This window comes from Macaca mulatta, chromosome 14, assembly GCF_049350105.2.
Source record: "Macaca mulatta isolate MMU2019108-1 chromosome 14, T2T-MMU8v2.0, whole genome shotgun sequence".
NCBI classification, from domain to species: domain Eukaryota; kingdom Metazoa; phylum Chordata; class Mammalia; order Primates; family Cercopithecidae; genus Macaca; species Macaca mulatta.
Window position 1 is genome coordinate 124,852,595 of NC_133419.1, and position 24,348 is coordinate 124,876,942.

General features: G+C 39.4%; 1 protein-coding gene and 1 pseudogene across 1 annotated transcript; one reads left to right on the top strand and one right to left on the bottom strand.

The window, feature by feature from the left end:
* Nucleotides 1-1,351: 1,351 nt before the first annotated feature.
* OR8B8 (olfactory receptor 8B8) lies at nucleotides 1,352-2,293 on the bottom strand. Its single transcript, NM_001193494.2, is given in 1 exon segment — nucleotides 1,352-2,293. A coding segment is annotated over 1 exon segment (942 nt).
* An 18,163-nt stretch (nucleotides 2,294-20,456) lies between these two features.
* Nucleotides 20,457-23,460, top strand: LOC106993541 (olfactory receptor 8A1-like; annotated as a pseudogene).
* Nucleotides 23,461-24,348: the final 888 nt, after the last annotated feature.

Below are 24,348 nucleotides of genomic sequence, written 5' to 3' on the forward strand. Positions count from 1 at the left end.
GAGCAGTTATTACAATCCAGTAAGAAATGGGGCATTCAGTTACTGCCACTGTAGCCCAGCTGGGAGGAAGTCAGGGAAATAAATATCATAATATCACACTCCTACCCTTTGATGTCCTCTGCTGATGTTGCCATTGGTCTAACCCAACTGAAACCAGAGGGCAAGGAGACCGGTTAGGGAGTATCTCCCAGGATTCGGCATGAGGCGCCAAGGCGCAGAAAGTTGATCTATGAAACCATGCAAAAAATACCCCACATGGTTTCTGCTGCATGCAGCATTATACCATTTGGTGGTCATTCCCTCCACTGACTGATTGCTGTGTGGGTCTCACCTGACTACTGACTTGTAACACAAGGCTCTCTGTGGTTCTGAAATATTCTCCAGATCCATAACTGACCACCTGAGGCTGTGGACTTCTCCATCTTGAGATTTTGTTTTTTTGTTATTGTTTTGAGATGGAGTGTTGCTTGGTTGCCCCAGGCTGGAGTGCAGTGGCATGATCTTGGCTTGCTGCAACCTCCACCTCCTGGGTTCAAGAGGCTTTCTCCCTCAGCCTGCTGTGTAGCTGAGATTACATGCATGCGCCACTGTACCTGGTCCCTACCTTGACTTTTGAAAACAGGGAAATGCTTGTATGTGATTGTATGTGAAATAATTCCCAAATTCTGTTCTTCATAACCTTGATATTTTCTATAAGTTCTTCCACCCAGCATCACTAAAACCCTTCAAGTCCAAGTCCCTGAAGGTCCACCCCACTGTCTTAAGAGGTATCATGCATGCTGCTCTCTGGGTCCTAACACACTTCCCTTGCACCTTCTGCAAAATGCTTCAAGAATTTCCCTGGTCAGTTGGCCAAGGCCATCTCAACAAAAAATTCTGTATACTCCCTACCTACTTGCAAAAGTGTGACATTTAAAATTACCCTTTGAAAAGTTGCATGTAATTTCTGAGGACAGAATCAGATTTTAACATCCTAGGCCAGCTCACATTTGAAATGAAATCTTCCAGAGGCTGAGGGAGGAAGAAAGTGAGCCATAATGAAAAGCAGCCTGTACTGGAAATAAAGAGCCTGGATTTTAGTCACAGTTCCACTACTGAGCAGCTGAGCGACCTCGGGGAAGTTACCTAAGCCTGAGTCTATCCTCAGAAATAGCGGGCAACTGAGTGAAATGATCTTCAAGACTTACTGTGCGAGTATTCAATGCTCTTAAGAATATTTGTAAATTAAAGAACCCTTAAAATGGGGATGATGAACCTGTTTGAGGAAAAATTATATTTCTTCCATGTAACCAATGGAATCCAAATCACTTATGGGAGAAACAGTGTTTCTTTCTTGAGCATTGCCCTTTTCTCAGGAGAACGCATTTTTGTTCAAGATTTTCTTTAAAGCAACTTTGACGTCCTTATTCCTCAGGCTATAAATTAATGGGTTGAGCATGGGCACCAGAGTGGTATAGAACAGGGAAGACACCTTGCCCTGGTTCATAGGTAAAATAGAAGAGGGTTTGAGATACATGAATGCTCCTGACCCAAAGAACAGAGAAACTGCAATTATGTGGGAGCTGCAGGTGCTGAAGGCTTTGGACCTGCCCTCCGTGGAACGAATGTGGAGGATGCTGGAGAGAATGAGAGCATAGGAAATGAAGATGGTGACTGTGGGCACACCAATATCGATGCCCACAACAACAAACACTACCAGCTCATTCACATAGGTGCTGGTGCAAGCACGCTCGAGAAGGGGAAGGATGTCACACATGTAGTGGTTGACAAGGTTATTGGCACAGAAGGTCACACCCATCATACACGCTGTGTGGGCCATGGCCCCAGCAAACCCCATCCCATAGACACCCAGCAAAAGGAGCAAACACACCTGGGGAGACATGGTGACTGTGTATGACAGTGGGTTACAGATGGCCACGTAGCGGTCATACGCCATCGCTGACAGGATGAAGGACTCAGAGACAACAAAGAAAAGAAAGAAGAAGAGCTGAGTCATACACCCAGCGTAGGAGATGCTGTTCTTCTTCGAGACAAAACTCATCAGCATTTTGGGAGTGATAACACTGGAATAGCAGAAATCTATGAAGGACAAGTTATAGAGGAAGAAGTACATAGGGGTGTGCAGGTGAGAGATGAGCCCTATCAGGGTTATCAAGCCCAGGTTCCCCACCACAGTGACCACATAGAAGCCTAGAAACAGGAAGAAGAGGGGGATCTGGACTCCCGGTCGGTCGGTTAAGCCTGCGAGGATAAACTCTGTCAGGAAGGAGGAATTCTTGGCAGCCATTTTCATTTAAGGCATTCTGTGGGGACAAGGGAAAAAGTTGTTTAGAGAGAGAGAGAGACCACTGCTGCCCTCCCAGTCACCCTTCTTTCTTTCTTGAGAATAGGAGGCACACAGAGAGATTTTGAACTTCAGCAGAGGGGGCTTTGCTGCGGCTCCCTCTGGAGTACACCCGCCTCCATGGCCAGGGCAGGTGCTGCCGGGAAGGCCTCCCGTCTTTACTTTGATCCCTTTGTTGCATCCTTTCAACTCCAGTTTCTACTTAAGTTTACAGACACTGGGACCAATCTCCAGGAAGAGTCCTCGCAGAGGCCGGACCCAGTCCACCTGTGCCTGGAGACTTAGGGTTAGGGTCATCCTGGACAGAGCAGAAGGGTGGGGCGGTCTTCCCCAGGACTTTAGTACCTGACACTGGGGACTCAGGAAAAGTTCGGACTGCTCATCCAGATTCAGCCACTCACCCTCTTCAGCCCAGAGCTTCAGTGATGTACCTTTTGGTCCAGCTCTTATCTTCACTTGTTCAGACAGATTGGCTGCGGAGATATCACAGATGAAAGACTAAGCACCAGCCCTCTACGCCCTATCCCGATGGCAGCACTGGAGCCTCGGCTGCCTCAGAACTCTTTCTGAGCTACAGAACATGGCATCCGATGAGACTGTGCCCTGAGGCCTTTCTCTAGCTTGCAGAAAGGTGATAGCATCCTTACCATTATCAGTGACAGCCGATGACAGGAGACTGAGCAGTTTTATTTTGAGTTTGGAGATCTGGGGAACTGATTAGAAGTAGAACAGCAGAAGTTCACCTGGGATCACAGCCCGAAATATAACAAAGTTGTGCTCATACCCTTGATAATATTTGAACGGGCTTTTAGAAACATGCAAATATTTGCTCAATTAACATTTACTCAGAAATACACAAAGCGTTGTGCAAAAACAATAATTTACCATTTATTGCGCACTTAATGTATACCCAATGCTTTTTTCATCCTAGCATTATGCACTGACCTTAGCATGCCAGGATCCAATACCATTTTTCATATAATGCTTCATTTTAATTCTACCCCAAATTCTATGAGCTGGGTTTTATCACCCTCATTTTAGAGATGAAGTAACTCCCTAAATGTTAAATTACAAGGCCATATTATAACTAGGTCCATCTTACTCCAGATTTGGTGTTCTTAATAACTGAGTTTAATACCTCCCTGTAGAAGATAATGAAGTATGTAAAGCCCAGTTCTTGCCTTCAAGGCTCTGACCATGTCTTGAAAAAGATGCTGGAACACACATAACTAAGCAAAAGCATGCAATAACATCCAGAAAAGGCAAAAACAAAATGCTAGGCCACTCTGGTAGAAGACATTCAACCCATCACTTATATTTCAGTTCACTGCTGAGCTGCACAACCCAGTCCAGAAAACAAACCAACCTGTGTTTTCTTGAAATTTGAGCTTTACAGTAAAAATCAATCTCCATTGGTTAAGAAGAGTTTTTTTCCAAAATTGCTAACTTGTTGGGATTCCCCTAGATGGCCCCTGTCCTCTATCGTTGCTCTTTCCAGTCTTATTTTCAGCTTTCCTCAGGCTCCCATCCCCTCATCGTGAGCCTGAAGGCCTTGTAGTTTGATTCTCCTTCATCCCACGGGATATTTGCTTTCTTGTTTTGCTTGCTTTGCTCTTTTCATAACTCCCCTCTCTCATTATGAAAGTCATCCCTTCTGTGTCCCAGCCTCTCAGAGCCTTGCCCGAGCTCAGTGACAGCTAATTATCATTCTTGGAGCCCCATACATTTGAATCAGTATTTAAAAATCATCTGATCCTGTGGTTCATAAACCTGGCTGTGCAATTGAATTAGATAACTCTATGCTTATTAAAAGTATGGATCCTGCTGCCCCAGGCCAGACATCATAAATTAGTATCCCGAGGCATGGGGTTTTAAAACTTGTATTTCTCACCCTGTTGATCTGGCCCTGTTGATCTGGATATTTAGACAGGTTTGGGGTTCTCTGGCATAATCCTTTACCCTGTGTTTTCTAGGCAGGAAAGTTGAAGTCCACCAGTCAGAGTTGGTTGGTGGTGGAGTCCAGAATAAAACTTGGGTCTCCAATCTTTCCAGTTACATTGTCTGGAAGAAATTCACCTGGCCTTTAGTTTGGCTGGAATGTAGAGTACAGGAAGGGATATAATTGTGTATCAACCCTGGAATAGCATCCCAGGTTCCTACTGTGGAGAGACTTGAATGTCATGACAGAAATTATGTATGCAATGTGAATCCATGGAATATATTGAATATGAGAGTGACATGGTCAGAGTTATGGGGAGGGAGACCAATTAGCCTATTGGGCTATTGGGTGTTGATGACTTGATGCCATGTGCCCCCCAAGTGCTATGTTTAATGCGTAATTCAGACACAATGCCTCAGCTCAAAGCACCAGCAATAAGATAAAGGATGAATTTCCAAAACAAGTAACAGGTAAATGGAGCAAAAGGCCTTTCTAAGCTTTTTAGCATTCTGAATCACATAAGGCTGGCCCTGCCTTCTGGCTGTGTTGTTCTCTGCTTACTATCCTGAATATTTTCACCAGGCCTGAGTTCAGGTCCTATCACCAAGCTCTCTGTGTTGCACATGTTTTATGCCTCATTTTGTATTACTCAGCCTGTCTTTTGGGCTTCTGCTGTTGCTGTGGCAGTGAGCTGCATCCAGCTATAGCCCAATAACAATGTTTCTTGACTGCACTACGTATCCCCTCCTTTCAGCCCTGCGATATCTCTGCCACCACAAAGTGGAATGTTTGAGAATCCATTCAGCCATTCTGGTGCACATGCTAACCTGTAAGCGTGAAGGAATGAACACCCCTGGGAGCCAGTGGGTAAATGTCTCCCTTTTCTGTATCTCCAGTGGTTCTTTCCTCTTAGTACATCAAAAGACCTCAGAGGAACTAATCCTAAATTCCCCATTAAGGTAACATATAACAGAACATTTTATTGGTTTTCCATACTTCCCTGTTTTTCTCCCTCTCTTCCCTGGGATGACCTCTAAAAATAAGCTATCTGCAAGCATGGCCTTGTCCCCAGCACAGCTTTTTGTGGAAATCCCAGCTAAGGTACTCCTAAAACAGTATTTGGAGCAGGTTTCAACAAAATGTTCCTTACTCCACCTGGGAGGAAGCATCCTCACCCAAGGCTCTTTGATTCCAGGACAAGAAACTAAATATGAATCACTAAATTCATCAAGGACCTGAAATTATTCAGCACCATGTTACAGAGAATTTTTATGTCTTGAGCACGACCTATCAAAATGCCTAAATGCCAGAAGGAGTAATCTCAAATAATTATCGCCTCACACCTTAACAGGGATTAGCCACAACAAATCCTGTGGTACTTTGTTCTTAGATCTCTTGCAGCTCTACTCACAATGTACTCCAATCCCTCCATGAACTATAGCGATGCTAGCAACATTGTAGTTTTATTCACTTTTTTATCTTTAAATCATACAGCTCGCAAAATGCTCATTAGTCTCTAATTCTCAATCTCCTCATCTGTAAAATGGGGATGATGGTGATAATTCACAGTGTTGTTGTGAGGGTTAAATTAAATCTTGAAAGTGGAAGAGCCAAGCAGAGTGGTTGACAAATGAAAGAGCCCTGATAAATACTATAGAAAACAGACATAAACAAATATGAAATGTATCTATTCTAGGAATGGCGTGAGGGAAAGAAAAATCTTGCTTAAAGCTAGATGAGCCTGAAAGAGTCAAGAGAGGGTCTGCCATAGGGCAGAGGAAGAGCGCTAACAAGAGTGAGAGGAGCTTTGGAAAAATACACTCTTCAGACTTTAAGGCCTGTCTCTCCAACATAACCCAATCCACAGACAATATCAGGCCCTTGAGTATATTACCCTGTCCCTACTCGCTGTCCTATCACCAATGCCTGTTTTTCAAATATCCACATTCCACCACACCACAAAAGCCAAATTCCAAAATCAGGTAAGTGTTTCTTTACAGTCTCCCGTTTTCTCTTCCTATATCCATCTCTAGTCTCCTAGTCTCAGCAAAAATTCCTCTTCCCCAACATTCACAATCTTAGTGCTTACTTTCCTTCAATTCTATGTCAAAACTAAGTTTTCAGGAAGAACCTCACAAATGTATCCGCACACAATCTACTAAAACTTGCTGGGGACAATCCACATTCTTTACCTTCCTCCAGGCAGTTTTTAAAATGAAGACAAAGTCTTTAGCAAAAAAAACAAAAAAACAAAAAAACAAAAAACATCTCTAGTTATGAAATTTCAAACAGCACTCAGTTAACGAGAGGTACATTTTGGTCAGGATAAGGCAGCTGAAGTGGTGGCTTCACAATTAGAGCCCCATTGGCAGCTGTCTGACCTCCATGCATCAAGTTGATTACCACCCTTCTCTCAGTCCTATGTGTGTAGTGTGTGTCTATGTGTGTGCACGTGTGTGTTTTGTGTATAAGTGCTGGGTGACATCTGAACATACCTCAGAGCTTGCTCCTCTGCCACATGTGGAATATATTTTAGTCACTGCTCAGAAACAAGAGGCCTCAAGTGTGACTCTTATACCTAGAAATTTGCCGCTCCCTCAGTGATTATGAGAAACCTCAATCCTTGCTCTCATTCCCACTGTAGTTAACTCACAGTTTAAGAAAATAAGTCATTACTACAAGCATGAAATGAGTCCCACAGGAAAGGTGCTCCTTAGGGCACAGAAAGCAAAGACTCCGACTTCATTAAAAGTTGACTTTCCTCCGGGAGCCTTAGAGGATTCTTGTTTGGATGATAGAACAACCAAGAAAAGTTCTTCTGGATGTATGTCATTTTAAAGCCTGTTGCCATGGAAACTACGCTTCAAAATCCTCTCAACTGGGGCTTTACTAAAGTCTTGTTCCCTGAGGAGCAGATGAAGCCCAAGCAGGAAGCAGTGTAGGAAGAACTATTCTTAACTCTGTTCCTTTTGTTACAGAACTGCCCTCCTTCCAAAACTTGAATTTCTGTATAGTGCTTCTTTGTTTTATTTATTTCTACGTTTTCCTATCTTTTTAAAATTACATTCTAATTTGTGTGATTTCATATGTGATTTCACATGAATATGAGTCAATACAATGTTTCTCACACACATTCATTAACCTTCAGACTTCTGGTGGCACAAGGTTGGACCCCACTGCAGCAACCATCACAACACACCAAGAAGACCAAGTCCAAGTTTCGTAAGAAGTTATAAGAAGTTACAAAGCCCGATCAGAGAAAAAAGATGGCAACTGAAAGGTTTTCATTTGAAATGGCCTTCATTCGCTCCTGAGAAAGCAATCTCAGCAGTAATGTTTCTGCATTATACTTCATCTCACTTTACTTTTATTATTTTCAACTCATTGATACACAAACCTATGCATAAATTATACGTGTATTTAATATAGAATTCTAGAGTTAGATGGGACCTTGGAGGTCTATGTCGGTGAATAATTACCATATGTAAACACATATGTACCAACCACTGTGCAGGAAGTTTTATATACATTATGCCATTTGTAGAATATGAGTAATCTGCACAAAGTACAAAGCTGACATTTTAAAAAATATCACCCAATGATATTTTAGTATCATTAGTACTAAGAATACTAATACTAGTACTAATATGTTATACTTTGTAAGTGCTGACCATGTGCTGGGAACTATGCTAAATGCTTTACACCTATTAATGCCATTCGTTTTCACAAGTTGTATTACATGGGCACTTTTATTATCCTACTCTGCACAAGAACATTTCCTTGAATTAAAGAAATCAAACCTGTTTATCTGTTAGTTGTGACAACCTTGTCTCTTTAGGCCTCGAGTATTTGTAGTGATAGAGGATTAATAGATTTGCTAGATTAATGGTTATAAAGAAAGAATCGAGAGGGAAGGCCAAGTGTCAAAGGTTACTAAAGTGTCAACCCCAGGACCCAGAAATAAGGAAGTAAAGAGAGAAATAAAGAGATAGAATTTAGACCTGACTTTCATGTGCTGAAAGGACATATAAGAGCAAATGGTCAGTAACAAGTCATCAGTGTGAGATCAGAGCTGAGAAAAAGATATCAAGACCCATATTGAGAAGTCATGTAAATAAAAGTGATCGCAGAAACTACCAGTCAAGGGTAAAGGCTGGAACCACATAATTATCCATGATCAGTAAAAGGGAAGGAGAAAACTGTTAATAAATTTGTCAGAGAAGGCAAATATGGTACCCTGAGCAGGCTTTGTAGCAAAATAACCTGGGATCTCATTACATCTCCGACTAGCCAAGCAAGCTTACACTATTTGGACCTCAGTAACTCCATCTGAAATCAGATATGTTAGCACCTAGCATACAAGATTATGTGAGGATCAACTATCACAGTGTTCAACAAGTAGCTTCGAATTAACAAAGCGTTATAGACTTACTGAAGTGTTATTACTACACATCTTTCTTATCCACATAGTCTAATTCATCCTGCTTTGGGAGTTATTTACCCCAGCCATAACTACCTTATAAGCTACTAAAGTCAAGATCATATGTTCAGAGCTGGTGGCTTATGCCTGTAATTTCAACAACTCAAGAGGCTAAGACAGGATGATTGCTTGAGGCGAGGAGTGTGAGACCAGCCTGGAAAAATAGAGAGATTTTGTCTCTTAAAAGTAAATAAATAAATAAATAGCCAGGTGTGGTGGCACTCATCCGTAGAGTCAACTACTTGGAAGGCTAAGGCAGGAGGATCTCCTGAGCCCAGGAGTTGAAACCTACAGTGAGCTATGATTACACCACTGCACTCCAACCAGGGTGACAGAGCAAGACCTTGTCTCTAGGAAAAAAAAATCGTATATGGCTTAAAAATCTAGTCAGAGCAAGATGGCTGATTAGAGACACCTGACTGTCATCTCTCCCACAAGAAAAGACCAAGACAATGAATCAACGGCTAAGACTAGACTGGAGTGTCAATGTGAGAACACCAGAGTGCAGGAAGGGAGTGGAGACGCATCTGTGATGATGGAAAATCCAAGAAGGCAGACTCTGCATCCATATCTCCCCAGTCCAGATCAGATTGGCCCAGAAACAGGAGGGACTTCTAATTACAGGGAAAATACACAATCCCAGGCCAGCAAAACAGCTGTGTACTCATGTGCTGGACCTGAGAAACAGCCCTGGAAACCAACCATAGGCCAGCCAAGCAGACTTGTGCCCATATCACAGGTCTGAGAAACAGTCTCATAGCTGCCCCTGCTAGATACACCCCCAGGCTGAATGAGCAGCTGTACACCCATGTCCTGAGCTGGAGGAAGAGCCCTGTGGGCCACCCCCAGCAAACACTCACACACCACAGCTGAGAAGCCACATGATGGTCTGGGGCCGAGAAACACCCCTGTGGGCTGCCTCTGGCAGACATGTCACCAAGCTGGCCAAGCAACCACATTTGAATGCACCCATCAAGAGTAACAGTGCCATGGCCTCAACTGCAGCAAGGTAGACCCCAAGTTAGTTGGCCCACCAAGTGCATGCACATGTCCCCAACCTGAGAAAAAGCCCAGCAAACCCACCCCTGGCGAAGCTGTACCACCGCTGCCATAAACTCTCACAGCCTAGGCTATCAAGAAACTCACAAATGCCACTAGTGTGGATTGCAGCTGAAGAAACTACACAGAGACCACACTATTGGGCTTACCTACATCCAAGGCCAACACATTCCACTGAACTAACACCCCAAGACTCATTTATAAGAAATTATACAGAGACTACACTATTGGGTTTACCTAGAACCAAGGCCAACGCATTCCACTGAACCATCATCCTAAGACTCATTTATACAAATAAGACTTTTCCTAAGAAACCTACTACATAAAATTGGAAAAGGTGACTTTTCCACCAGGTGTGTAGAAATCAACATAGGGACGTATCAACAATAAAAAAGCAAGAAAACACGTCACCTCCAAAAGAAGATAAGAATTCTTTAGTAATAGACCCTAATCTTAATGTATAAACTGCCAGAAAAAGAATTTAAAATAATTCTCCTAAGGAAACTCACTGAGATATAAGAGAATACATCTAGACAATTCAACAAATCTGCAAAAATGATTCATGATTTAAATTAGAAATTCAACAGCAAGACAGATATTATAAAATAACCAAACAGAAAACCTAGAGCTGAAAATTTTGTAAATAAAATAAAAAACACAATTAAGACCTTCAACCACAGACTAGACCAAGCAGAAAAAAAGAATCTCTGAACTGGAAGACAAGTATTTTGAAAAAACACAGACAGACAAATTAAAAAAAAAAAAGAATCAAAGGATTTATGTAACATCATTAACCAAAAAAAGTCCATGTTATGGGTATTCCAGAAGGAGAAGAAAGGGAAAAAGATAAGGAAATCATATTTGATAAAATAATATAAGAAAACCTCCCCAGTCTTGGCAGATAGATGGACATCCAGGTCCAGAAATCTCAAAGAACCCCAGATACATTTAACCCAAACAGATCCCCTCTCAAGTACATTACAGTCAAATTGTCAAAAGTCAAAGACAAAGAAAGAATTTTAAAAGCAGCAAGATAAAAGTATCAAGTTACATATAAGAAAATCTCCATAGGGCTAACAGTGAATTTCTCAGCAGAAACTTTGTGAGCCAGCAGAGAATGGGGTAATATATACAAAGTAGTGAAAGAAATAAAACTGGCACCCAAGAATGTTATACCCAGCAAAGCTATCCTTCAGAAATGAAGGAGAAATAAAATATTTCACAGACAAACAAAAACTAAGGGAATCCATCACCACTAGACCAGCCTTACAAGAAATGCTTTAGGGGATCTTACATCTGTAAGTGAAAAATGATAACTACCATCATAAAAACAGGCAAAACTATAGAACTGTTACACAAAGGAAGGAATCAAACCTTATCACTACAGAAAACCACTCAACTGCAAAAATATATGAGAGAGGAAGTAAAGAACAAACAATATATTAAACAATGGAAAACAATAAAATGACAGGAATAAGTCCTCATCTATCAACACAATTGAGACTAAAATATTTAAAAATCAACAAACAGCTGTTTTTTAAAAAAAAAAAAACAAAATTGACAAACTATTAGCTATACTAATAAAAAAGAGGCAACACCAAAATAAATAAAATTAGAAATTAAAGAGGAGATGTCACAACAAATACCACAGAAATATAAAGGCTCATTAGAGACTATGGTGCAGAGTACACACCAATAAATTCGAAGACCTAGAGGAAATGCAAAAATTCCTGGACACATATAACCTACAAAGATTGAACTAAGAAGAAACAGAAAACCTAAACAGACCTTGACAAGTTTTCACAGGAGTGCAAGAATGGTTTAATATACATAAATCAATACACTTCATACATTGCATCAATAGAATGAAGGACAAAAACCACATAATCATCTCAATAGATGTAGAAAAAAGCTGTTGATAAAATTCAACATTCCTACATGATAAAAACTCTTAATAAATTGGATGTAGAAGGAAAGTATCTCAATATAATAGAGGCCATATATCCCAAACCCACAGTTAACATCTTACTGAATAGGGAAAATTCGAAAGGTTTTTTCTCAATAACTAGACCAAGACAATGATGCCCAACTCTCACCACTCTCATTCAACATTGTACTGGAAGTCCTAGCCAGAGCAATAATGCAAGAAAAAGAAATAAAGGACATCCACATTGCAAAGGAAGAAGTCAAATTGTCCTTTTTTGTAGATGACATATGTTATATATATAGAAAAACCTAAAGACTTTATTAAAAAAAACTCTTCAAACTTATAAACAAATTCGGTAATGTTACAGGTGCAAAATTAATAAATAAAACTCAGCGGTGTTTTTATACACAAACAATGAAGTACCTGAAAAAGAAATCAAGAAAGCAATCCCATTTGCAATAGTGACAAAAAATTAAAATACCCAAAGATAAATTTAATCAACTAAATGAAAAATCTCTACAAGGAAAACTACAAAATCTTGATGAAAGAAATTCAAGAGGATACAAACAAAAAGAAAGACATCCCATGATCATAGATTAGAATAATTAATTTTATTAAAATGACAATATTGTCCAAAGCAATCTACAGATTCAATACAATCCCTATCAAAATACCAATGACATTCCTCACAAAAACAGAAAAAATATCTAAATTTTTTTTGAAATCACAAAAGACCCTGAATAGCCAAAACAAGCCAGAGCAAAAAGAACAAAGCTGGAAGTATGATCCTGCCAGACATCAGAATATGCTACAAAGTTGTGGTAACTAAAACAGCATGGGAGTGGCATAAAAATAGACACATTGACCACTGGAGGAGAATACAGAGTTCAGAAAGTAATCCACATATCAACAGCTAACTGATTTTTTGACAAAGACACCAAGAGCACTCGTTGGAGAAAGGGCAGTCTGTTCAGTAAATGCTACTAGGAAAACCAAGTATTCTTATGCAGAAGAATGAAACTAGACCCTCACCTCTCACTCTATACAAATAGAAATCAACTCAAAATGGATCAAAGACCTAAATGTAAGATCCAAACAATTAAACTACTATAAGAACCCATGGGGGAAATGCTTCAGGACATTGATAAAGGAAACAATTTTACGAATAGGGCCTCAGATGCACAGGTAACAAAAACACAAATAGACAAATGAGATTATATCAAGTTACAAAGCTTCTGCACAGTGAAGGAAACAATCCACAGAGTGAAAAAGTAACCTACAGAGTGGAAGAAAATATTTGCAAACTACTTATATGACAGACAATTTATGTCCAGAATACACAAGGAACTGAAACATCTCAATAGTAAGAAAACAAGCAATCCAATTAAAAAACGAGCAAATGATGTGCATGGACATCTTTCATAAGAAGGCATACAAATGGCCAACAGATACAAGAAGAAAATGTTCAACATCACAAATTATCAGGAAAATGCAAATCCAAACCACAATGAGATATCTCACCCCAGCGGATGGCTATTGACAAAAAGACAAAAACTAACAAGTGCTGGCAAGGATGCAGAGAAAAGAGAACTCTTCCATACTGTTGGTGGGAATGCAAACTAGAAAACCACTAAGGAGAACAGTATGGAAGTTCCTGAAAAAACTACAAATAGAATTACCAGATGATCTAGCAATTCTGCTACTGGGAATCTATCCAAGGAAAGGAAATAATTATATGGAAGAGACATCTGCACCTTCATGTTTATTGCAGCACTATTCACAATAGCCAAGATATGGAATCAACCTAGGTGTCCAACAACAGATGAATTGATAAAGAAAATGTGATATATATACCCAACGGAATACCATTCAGCCATAAAAAAGAATGAAATCATGTCATTCACAGCAACATGGATGGAACTGGATGACATTATGCTAAGTGAAGTAAACCAGGCACAGAAAGTTAAACACCACATGTTCTCACTCATATGTGGAAGCTGAAAATAGTTGATCTCAAAGAAATGAAAAGTAGAACAGAGGATACTGGAGGCTGGGAAGGGTAGGAGGAAGGGGGTGATAGGCAAGGATTTGTTAAATGATACAAAATTACAGCTAGCTAGAAAGAATAAGTTCTAGTATTCTATACCACTGTAAAATGACTATAGTTAACAATAATTATAATTTCAAATAGCTCAAAAGAGGATAGTAAATGTTCCCAACACAAAGAAATGATAAATGTTTGAGATGATGGATATGCTAATTACCCTCAGCTCATATATGCATTAAAACATCACTATGTACCCCGTGAATATGTAAACTATTATGTCAATTTTAAAAATGTAAATTAAAAAAGAAAAATACCATATGTTCAAATACTACTCAACTTACACTCCCAACACTGAACACAATGATAAATGCATATATTGTTCATTAATATTTACTAGTTTCAATAGAAAGAAATATATATATGGTTCAATAAAAGCCTAGATTTTAAAAATGATAAATTAAGGGATATATTTATGTTTTTCAAATACTGAAGGAGCTTTTTAGAGATTTTTTTATAAATAGCTATGTGGCTAAACCCATTTTCAAAAAATTCGTAAATAATGTAGATTATACATAACTAGTTTTACCATAAGTATAATTGACATTTTGAATATGCAAATGATGACTCTGAATTGACAGTGATGCTAGGTGGTGTGTGCCCATTGGGTGTGACTTTCAAGGTCAAGATACTTACAGATTCAAAGGAGCTTTCTGATATTTTGAGGACTAAGAAAGGAAAGTTACTCAGTGACAGGAAGAGTTGCAAAGGCTTCTGAAGTTAGGAGCTGCCCAGAGCTCAGTTTCATCATAGCCCACAGTTTGGAGCTCTTAAAATAGGAATCCATTTTTAAGTGACATTCATCTCAGGAATATATGTGCTATAAAAAGCAAATTATACTAGGACTTGCAATGTAAAATATATGATTTCAAGGTGTATTAAAGGCACATCATGTTCCAAAATTGTGCTAGAGAAGGAAAATGTAAGGAGATACGGTCTTATTTAAAGACTATTTGATGGAGTTGGGGTTATTCTAGGCATTTGTGGGAATGTCAATTGATTTTAAAAACAGTAAGCCTTAAACATAAAGATTCACAAATCTTATAGAAAGCAACAGAGTTTCCTTGTTGGATGGAGATGTTTCAGAAATCCTAATTACAGCATGGTGGAGGCTGACTGCTATTTTCTGACATCTCTACAGGTCAGGAAAGCCACAAAACCTCTTTAAAATATTGACATGCTTTTTTCAAAGCTTTCTCTAGGGAACCTTTTTCTAAAGACTTCTTGTAATCAAGAGGCAATGTGATATACTAGAAGAAGCCAGGCTTATGTGTCTAAAGATCTAGTTGTGCAGCCTTGGAAAAGTCAAAATGTTTTTTAATCTGAGATTTCCTCTTCTGTAAACAGAAGTATCAAAACCTGACTTACCTGATTTATGATGTTGTACTCATCACACTTAATGGCTTCATCTCTGTCCATTATGAAATATTGAACTTCTTCAAATTTCCAACCTCATCTTTCTTATCTCCTCATCTCATAATTTCCTGGAGTAATTCCATTCATTCCTATGGTTCAAATATCACCTATTGATATGTTAATTTTAAGTTAATTACCTTAAGTACTGAATTGCTGAAAAAACTTACAAAAGACTCAAATCATTTATGGTTAGAAAACAGCTTTGTTAGGGGTGAAGTGTACATTACAGCAATAGCTGGAGAAGCGTATGTATTTAAAGGGATCCAGAGATCTCTGGAGCAGGCTCATGTGCCATCTCATCACTGTGTTGCACAAGATGCACACTGCCACCAGATCTTGAACCACCACCAACATATGTAGGAAGCCTCTTGGTACCAAGAAGACCAAAGTCTGCTACTTTTATGAGATGATCTTGTAGACGGTCCACCTATGTGACCAACCTGAATCATTGAAACCTCCTAGGCTCTGCTGAAACCAGGTGAAATTATTTTTATTATTTTATTAATATATTCCAATGATTATTTCTAGACAATTTTGGTAAGCTGGTACTTCCTGCTCCAAAACAGTTCATGGACTCATGGTTATAGAACATCATTTATCTTTAATAAATATACTTCTTCATAGCATTGGCCAATGTTCAATATCATGCCCCAGGAAGCTCTGGAGATAAACATACAGTCAATCCGTACTGCATGAGATTAGCTCATGCTAGACAATTGACAGCTGCCAAATGTACATGTCTAGGTCTGACTTGGGTCCTATATCTTTAATAGATTAACATCTCCACTTGAAGATCTCACAGGAAAACTAAAACTCAGCCAGGCAAAATAAATTTATCTCCCTAAAATGTTCTTCTCCTGTTTGTCTACCTAATAAAGGCATAACTTTTTTAGCCTAAAATCTGAATGTCATCCTGCATTCTGCCATTTTCTCACCCTCTATAATCCAATCAGTCAACAGATTCCAAGAAGATACTTTTTCAGATGCCAATTCAATTTGCCCGATGATCGATTTATCAAAGTTATTTCTTTTGATTATTTACCATTAGCTGCCTTCTTATTTCTTATTAGGACACTTTCCAAACATATACAAAAGTCATAGTATAACAAACCTTCATATATTCATCACCAAATGTCAACGATTATCCTCATTTTAACAATCTTGTGTCATATATTTCTATTAATACATATTTTTTGGCTAAAGCATTTCAAGGCAAGTCCTAGATACAAGATTATTTCAAATAAAAATAATTCGGCATGTGTTTCTAATATATATGCCTATTTTCTCTTTAATGTAATCATAATACCAGTAAGTAAACTGGTTTTAATGAACTGGAGAAGAATGTGGGGCAGAGAAAGGAATAAGATTATTACTTATCATGTGCTAAGCACTCAATGTTATTATTAATTTTTCAAATTCAAGAATGTATTTCACTCAAACATATTCCCCTAGAGCATATCTTCAAACTTATTTTTGTTAAGGCTAAATTCAGTAAACATTTTTTTCATAAAGTGCTATTATTCAAATAATGAACTCACTTTTCTACCTTTCTATTTCTTTATTCTCTTTGTTTTTCTTTATCAAAGATCTTCTCAACTTTATCTTCCAACCCTTCTATTTGAGCTTAATTTTTATTTTGGTTATACTATTTTTAGTTCAATAACACTTTTCTTAATTTTTCTGATTTTTTTCTGTTTGTTTTTGCTTTCAAGATGCAATAAGAGATTAATTCAAAAATGAAATTTGAAATCAGATTTCAAAATATGCAAACACCTCAGGACAGCCAGCTTACTAACTTTTATCCATTTGGAATCACTATATCACATATAATCCTCCAGTTTTATAGACGATGTCTTTTCCACTCACACCCTTCCTTGCCAGTCATATTTTAAAATCGTAATATCTAAAAAATAAAAATGATATAATTGGTAACCCTATCCAATTGCCCATTTGTCCAGTAATCTATCACCCTTAGCTTCTTGTTTTCTACTCAACAAGAGCACTCAGTTCACTTCATTCCAGTAATTTTTTAGAAGAAAGTTTCAGTTTGTATTTTTGTATGTTTTCTAGTCATTCAATAGCAAAGGTGAAATAAAGATAAAGTTGTCAGAAGTCACAAAGACAGTGGTAACAATTATATCTAAAGACCGAACTTAAACTTGCTTTTTTTGTTTTGGTCCAGTTATTTCCAGGTAGCTTTGCCATCTACCTATAATGTCTGTTGGTTGCATGTTTCCGTGTGTTATGCATAAATTGACACTGAAGTTGAAAACTGTAAAAAAGTATACATTTAGAAATAGAAATCAACAGTATAAAAATAGAGGGAATAAAAAGCAATGAAAGCGGTTGAGATTATTCAGAAAAATCAAGTAGAATGAGAAGACCATGGACAGACAGAAGCCTGGAGACCCCAACATCAAAGAGCACACAAAGATGGGGGAGCCAGTGAGCAAGCGTGTTCCCCACTCACACTCAATCTGCAAAAGCTCCATATTCTGTTTCTAAGTCCGCGAGTCCTAGTCTTCATCTGACATTAACGTTATCTGGGCTGCTGTAGCCACCAAAAAAAGAAGAGAACATTTTTCTCATTTCCTATGTTGCATGCAAAATAAACTGTATCCCCAGCTTAGTTATGCCAACTCTTCAAGATACAAAATTAACAACCAAATGTAACACAATCTTTTTGTTCTTGATATGACCTCCCTATCCAACCAGAATTAAAGATATTTATTATTAACCCAAAACTTGACTTACCAGCTATGATTTTTTAAAAACCTGTCATTCATTAGTTTGTTACCATATGTAAAGCAAAACTGGTTATTTGGCATCAATAATCAAAGAGCTACATCTCTTTCTTTTTGATTTTTAAAATTTAATTCTTAATATATATACCCACATATATATGCATAACTTTGCATAAATGGGAATACATATGTGACTTTTTGCGAATATGTGCATGTGGTATGTGGTATAAGGCCTAAAATTTAGGCCCAACATGATGTGATGCGTTGACATTTGGGGGAAATTAAGACAGCCTCAAATGGCCTCACCACAAGTCCCCTCCCGACTCTGGTCCCACCGATAAAATGTACTAGCCAAACAACCCTCTTTGTCGCTCTTTGTCGTGGAGATCAGGAAGACACCCCTGCTTATTCCTGCCTGTCCTAGAGTTTCAGTTCCCTGCTAGCCTGCAGAATTATTCAAATAGACCAATTCTATCTTCTCATAAAAGCCAGCGCCTCCCCACCCTCTTGACACCACAAAGCCTTTTCCCACAGCCCCTGGTTCTTCACCCTGTTTCTTAGTACAGCGCCTGTGTAGCCCTGCGTGGCACAATGTTTTCTTCCCCTGGGCTGTGAGTATCAATGACTAATAAACTTCTGTCCATTGCTGAGTGTTGTTGTGTTCAGCCCTCTTGATAACCATAGGGCAGGAATCCTTCTCTCTCAAATGGAGTAGAAGATGATAAAAATATTACAGCCTTTTTGAAAAGTCTTTTTAAAGACATCCTGCCCACAGCACAAATACTACAGAGGGGTCTAAAACAAGCACGTTTTTCAATGATTTCCTTAATATCTGACTACTTTCAGCCAAGTTCCAGTGATGCTGATATCCTCATATCTTTCCTAAAGTGAGGCTCAAGTATCAATAAACAATGCTTTTACCCCAATTTATGCCCCGAACTATAGTTGTTATCTGACTTCCCCCCACATTTTCTGGGTCCTCTACTATATTGGACTACAAACTACAAATCCAGTTAAAAGGCAAAAATAAAACCCAATGTCTGAATGACAATCCACGTTTAAAAAGTATACTAAAAATTGAAAAAATTTCCATATTTATTATCTTAAACAATCCTTAAAACAACTTTAAATTTATGATTTCTCTTTATTTTACAATTAAGGAAATTGACATGTTACTCCATAAAAGTTAAAACTGAGATTCAAGGGCTAGTCATTTAAACATAAATACCAGTCTCTATCAACCATGCCACACTACCAGTACCTGAATTTGGGATTGTTGAGCCATATTTTTTGTACCCTGGCAGGCATTTGAGGATTGCCCAGATGAAAAGAGAGAATTAATTTCTGAAGTAAGTTACATCAGCAGACTCAACTAATGAAATAGGTTGATTTTCACCTCTTACACTATTTGCCCAAAAGTTCTCAACATGACTACACAGTAGAATCACCTGAAGCTCTTTTTAAATCCTGATTCTCAGGCCATACTACAAACCTATTAAATCAGAAATTTTGAGATGCACCTTGCCAGCAGTAATGTTTAAAGTTCCTCAGGTGGTACCAATGGGCAACTAAGGTTGAGAGTCACTGTTGTAGGTGGTAAAAGCTTCAGGTCTTGGCCCTTTCTCCTCTCACATTCTTAGTTTCTGAAATCAAGAAGACTCTGGTTGGGTAAACTGAAAGGAGAACGAAGGGTCGGGCCCAGTGACTCACGCCTGCAATCCCAGCACTTTGGGAGGCCAAGGTGGGCAGATTACGAGGTCAAGAGATCGAGACCATCCTGGCCAACATGGTGAAACCCCGTCTCTACTAAAAATACAAAAATTAGCTAGGCACGGAGGCGCGCACCTGTAATCCCAGCTACTCCGGAGCCTGAGGCAGGAGAATCACTTGAACCCAGAAGGTGGAGGTTGCAGTGAGCCGAGATCACGCCACTGTACTCCAGTCTGGTGACAGAATGAAAGTCCATCTGTCAGAGAAGAAGAAGGAGAGGGAGAGGGAGAGGGAGAGGGAGAGGGAGAGGGAGAGGGAGAGGCAGAGGCAGAGGCAGAGGCAGAGGCAGAGGCAGAAGCAGAAGCAGAAGCAGAAGAAGAAGAAGAAGAAGAAGAAGAAGAAGGAGAGATAGAAAGAAGAAAGAAAGAAAGAAAGAGAAAGAAAGAAAGAGAAAGAAAGAAACAAAGAAAGAAAGAAAGAAAGAAAGAAAGAAAGAAAGAAAGAAAGAAAGAAAGAGAAAGAAAGAAAGAAAGGAGAAGGAGAGGAAGAGGAAGAGGAAGGAAGGAAGGAAGGAAGGAAGGAAGGAAGGAAGGAAGGAAGGAAGGAAGGAAGGAAGGGGAATGAGTCCAGGACTGCTCAAGCAAGGGCAGATGTTCCTGCCTGGCTTCATCAGGCAAATGCACGTATGACCTTTCACAGGGCTCTTCTTTTCCATTCCTACAAACATCCCACCCAGAGGAGAATGACTATCAAAAGTCATTCTACAGTGACAGAGTTCATTCTCAGGGGATTAACAAAGCAGCCAGACCTCCAGCTCTTTCACTTCCTTCTCTTCCTCGATATCCATTATGGTCACCATGGTGGGGAACCTGGGCATGATCATTCTAATTTGTCTGAACTCTCAGCTTCACACTCCCATGTACTACTTCCTCAGCAATCTGTCATTCTTGGATCTCTGCTACTCCTCCATTACTAACCCTAAGATGCTGGTGAACTTTGTGTCAAAGAAAAACATCATCTTTCATGCAGGGTACATGTCATAGTTCTACTTTTTCCTGGTTTTTGTCATTGCTGTTACATGCTGACGGTGAAGGCCTGTGACTACTATGTTGCCATCTGCTGCCCTTTGCTTTGCAACATCATCATTTCTCATGCTACCTGCTCCCTGCTGGTGGCTGTGGTCTACACCATGGGACTCATTGTCTCCACAATAGAGACTGGCCTCATATTAAAACTGCCCTATTGTGAACTCCTCACCAGTCACAACTTCTGTGACATCCTCCCTCTCATGAAGCTCTCCTGATCTAGTACCTACGATGTTGAGATGGCAGTCTTCTTTTTTGCTAGATTCAACCTCAGAATCATGATCTTAACAGTTCTTTTTTCTTACACCTTCATTCTCTCCAGCATCCTCCACATCAGCACCACTGAGGGCAGGTCCAAAGTCTTTAGCGCCTGCAGCTTCCGCCTGCAGCTATGGGGATGTTCCATGGATAGACTGCATTCATGTACTTAAAACCCTCCACAACCAGTTCCCTGGCCCAGGAGAATGTGGCCTCTGTGTTCTATACCACGGTAATCTCCATGCTGAATCCCCTAATGTACAGCCTGAGAAACAAGGAGGTAAAAGCTGTCGTGCAGAAAACACTAAGGAGTAAGTTTTGTTGCAGATGTAATTATTTATCTTGAGTTGCCAATCAACCCAGTATGATGTCAATATAGGAAAGAAGCTCTCTGGAGATTTACAAAACCATAAATGGCTTTCCTTCCAATTTTCTAGTGGTCATACTTCTAGCAGTCTTCTCAGATGCATTCCAGCTGTTCCTAAGAGTGCCCTCCAACATTGTCCCACCTGTATCTCCAGGTGAGAATCGTTCTCATCTTAGAACCCATGTGTGTGTACTGCTGTGATACAGCCCTCATCTCCCACTGCTTCCTGTAAATTGTGGTAGAAGGAGACTTTCACAAGAAGTGCCGAAGAATTCTTCCCTTCCTATATTCAGAAAGCATACTCCTGGGAGTCCAGAAGCAAATTACTTTTTCTCAGTCCTCTCTCTTCCCTGGTTCTGACCAAATGTTGCTTAGATATACTGACCCCACCCACCCCAGTCCTTCACCATAATGAGTCCTTCCTCTTCCTTCTTTCCCTTCCGTATTTCCCTGTCTCCTATCGTCAGTTATCTCATTTCCACTCAGTATCTTCTAGTATTTCTGTATCTCAGTATCTTTAGTATCTCATTTCTACTCAGTCTCTTCAAAAACTTCCTTGAGTGATGTTAAATAAAATTGTATCCCCATATGGAAAAAAGTAAATAAGATCATTGATTCTTGAATATCAAGCTAGATCACTTACTAAAATGTCTGTTTGACTTTAACCTGAAACTCTTTAGTCAAATGTCCTGTGATCCTGTGATATTTCAACAGATAAAAGGCAAGACATTTTACAACTTTATAAGGTAACAGTTTTGCATAAATTGGTAAGTCATTATAATTTGTATAGCTCAATAGAAGAGTTAACTCTAAAAGGAGTATGGTTGTACTGCTCTGTAGGACGTTAACCATTCACATATCTAACAAGTAATCTTATTTCAGCATGATTTTTCTAACTACGTGCAAGTATGTGTTTGATTTTGTAGACGCATATATAAAATCTTGTAGGTATGCCCCCATATCTTAAATGCTCTTAGAACTAGCTTCTTTGTCTTCCTGGTGGCTGCCTCATTAATAAATGAAATGTAATTTTGACATGTTCTAATAATGAATAAATATTTAAGAGCTGAGCTTTTTAAAATTCATAGTAATAATATGAATGGTTAACATGTATTGGATGCTTAATTCAAGCCAGATGTTACTGTTTATATGCTTTATCTCATTTAATTCTTAATGAAATAGATTCTGTTATTAACTAATTTTACAAACAAGGAAACTAAAATTTACAGAGATTGGTAATTTTCTGGCATTTACAGAAGTGATAGCCCCAGGAAGCAATCCAAATCGTCTTACTCTAGTTACCAAATTCTTAGCCAATTGGTAATCCGTTTCCTCTGAGCTTGTTGGTTTTGCCATAAACATGTACTTCAAATTTCAATAGCTCCTTAAAAATAACTTCAGATCTTTTTCTTCCACTGTCTGCCCACAACTTCCTCCCTTTAGAGATAGCTTCTTCCGTATAATCAGGGCGGGAATACACTTCACTGCAAAATCTTGTGTCTTGCATAAATAATTGTCTTCCTGCCCTCGAGGATGTATTTCTACATACTGCTGCCTACCCTATCACCCTGACCCACTAAGTCCAAAACCTACAGGTCGACACTGGTGTGGTCCACATTTAAAGCAAGAGTTCACCCTTGTATTGTACTGTATATTTTAAAATCAATTCATGCCATGTCTTAATCAATCTTCACAATCCTGAAAGAGTGTATTATTTTTCTATTTTACATAAAGGAAGCTGGGGCATATGTAACTTCTTTAACTCAAGTAGAGATCTTTTGCCTTTAAATTTCAAAGTTCATCATCTTTTCAATATTCTACCAGGCCAAGCTTCTCCTAACTTTTCCAGAAGACTTATGGGTATAAAAGAAAATTCTAACAATGATATTGAAACACTTTGGAAAAAGATTGGGGTCACAGAAATAAAGTTTGTGCTAAATGCAAGGCAGTTTGGAGGAATTAATCAGGGCCCAGAGCTAAACATCCCTGGGACAAAGAGTTCCATGAAGAGAAGCAATCCTAGCTGAGTCTTGTGTCTCCAATTTCACCCCCAAAAAACAAAATGAAGGCCTTCAATGCATTTTTTAAAAACTCAAACCAAATTCCGCACCCATTCCAATTAAATGTGTGGCCTGGCCCCAAAGCACTCCCCTTCCCCACCACCTCCCACACCTCAGTAATGAGAGGGCAACATAAAACCACAGGGCTCCACTTATTCAGGGCCAGCACAGGGAGAGCATCCTGGCACCAGTCCCTGGTGAAGCCAGCGTCTGCATCCTCATCCAGCGACCTACTGAAGAGCAAACGTCCCTATCATTATCAGTGTTCTGGCCCACAGCCTGGAAAGATACTGTAGTCCCTTCTTATCCCCATGGCTTTGCTTTCAGTTGCCCACGGTCAACCATGGTCAGAAAATAGGTGAGTCCAGCACAGTAAGATAATTTGAGAGAGAGAGACATTCACATGGCTTTTATTAAAGCATATTGTTATAATTGTTCTATTTTATTAGTTGTTGTTATTGTTAGTCTCTTGCTGTGCCTTATTTACAAATTAAACTTTATTATAGATATGTATGTATAGAAAAAAACTATTCATAGTTTCAGGCATGAAGTCTGGGAAGGTATCCCCTGCTGATAAGGGAGGACTGCTGTATTTGGAGAATTGTCTTGTGCTCTTAACACTGATCTTCCCGAGACTGGAATTGCAAACATCCTCTCCCCAGAGCCAGCTGCCTGAAGCTGTTACATCCTCATTCTGCCTATCCTGGGCTTGCAACCCACTGGCTCTGCACCCTGCACACTCAGCAATATCACGTTCCTTACACATGCAATTGCAGAGCACACACTCTCAGGTGCCCTGCTGCCTCACCACACAGGCGCCACCTCCAGGGGCTGAGCCAGGAGTGGCCCCTGGAT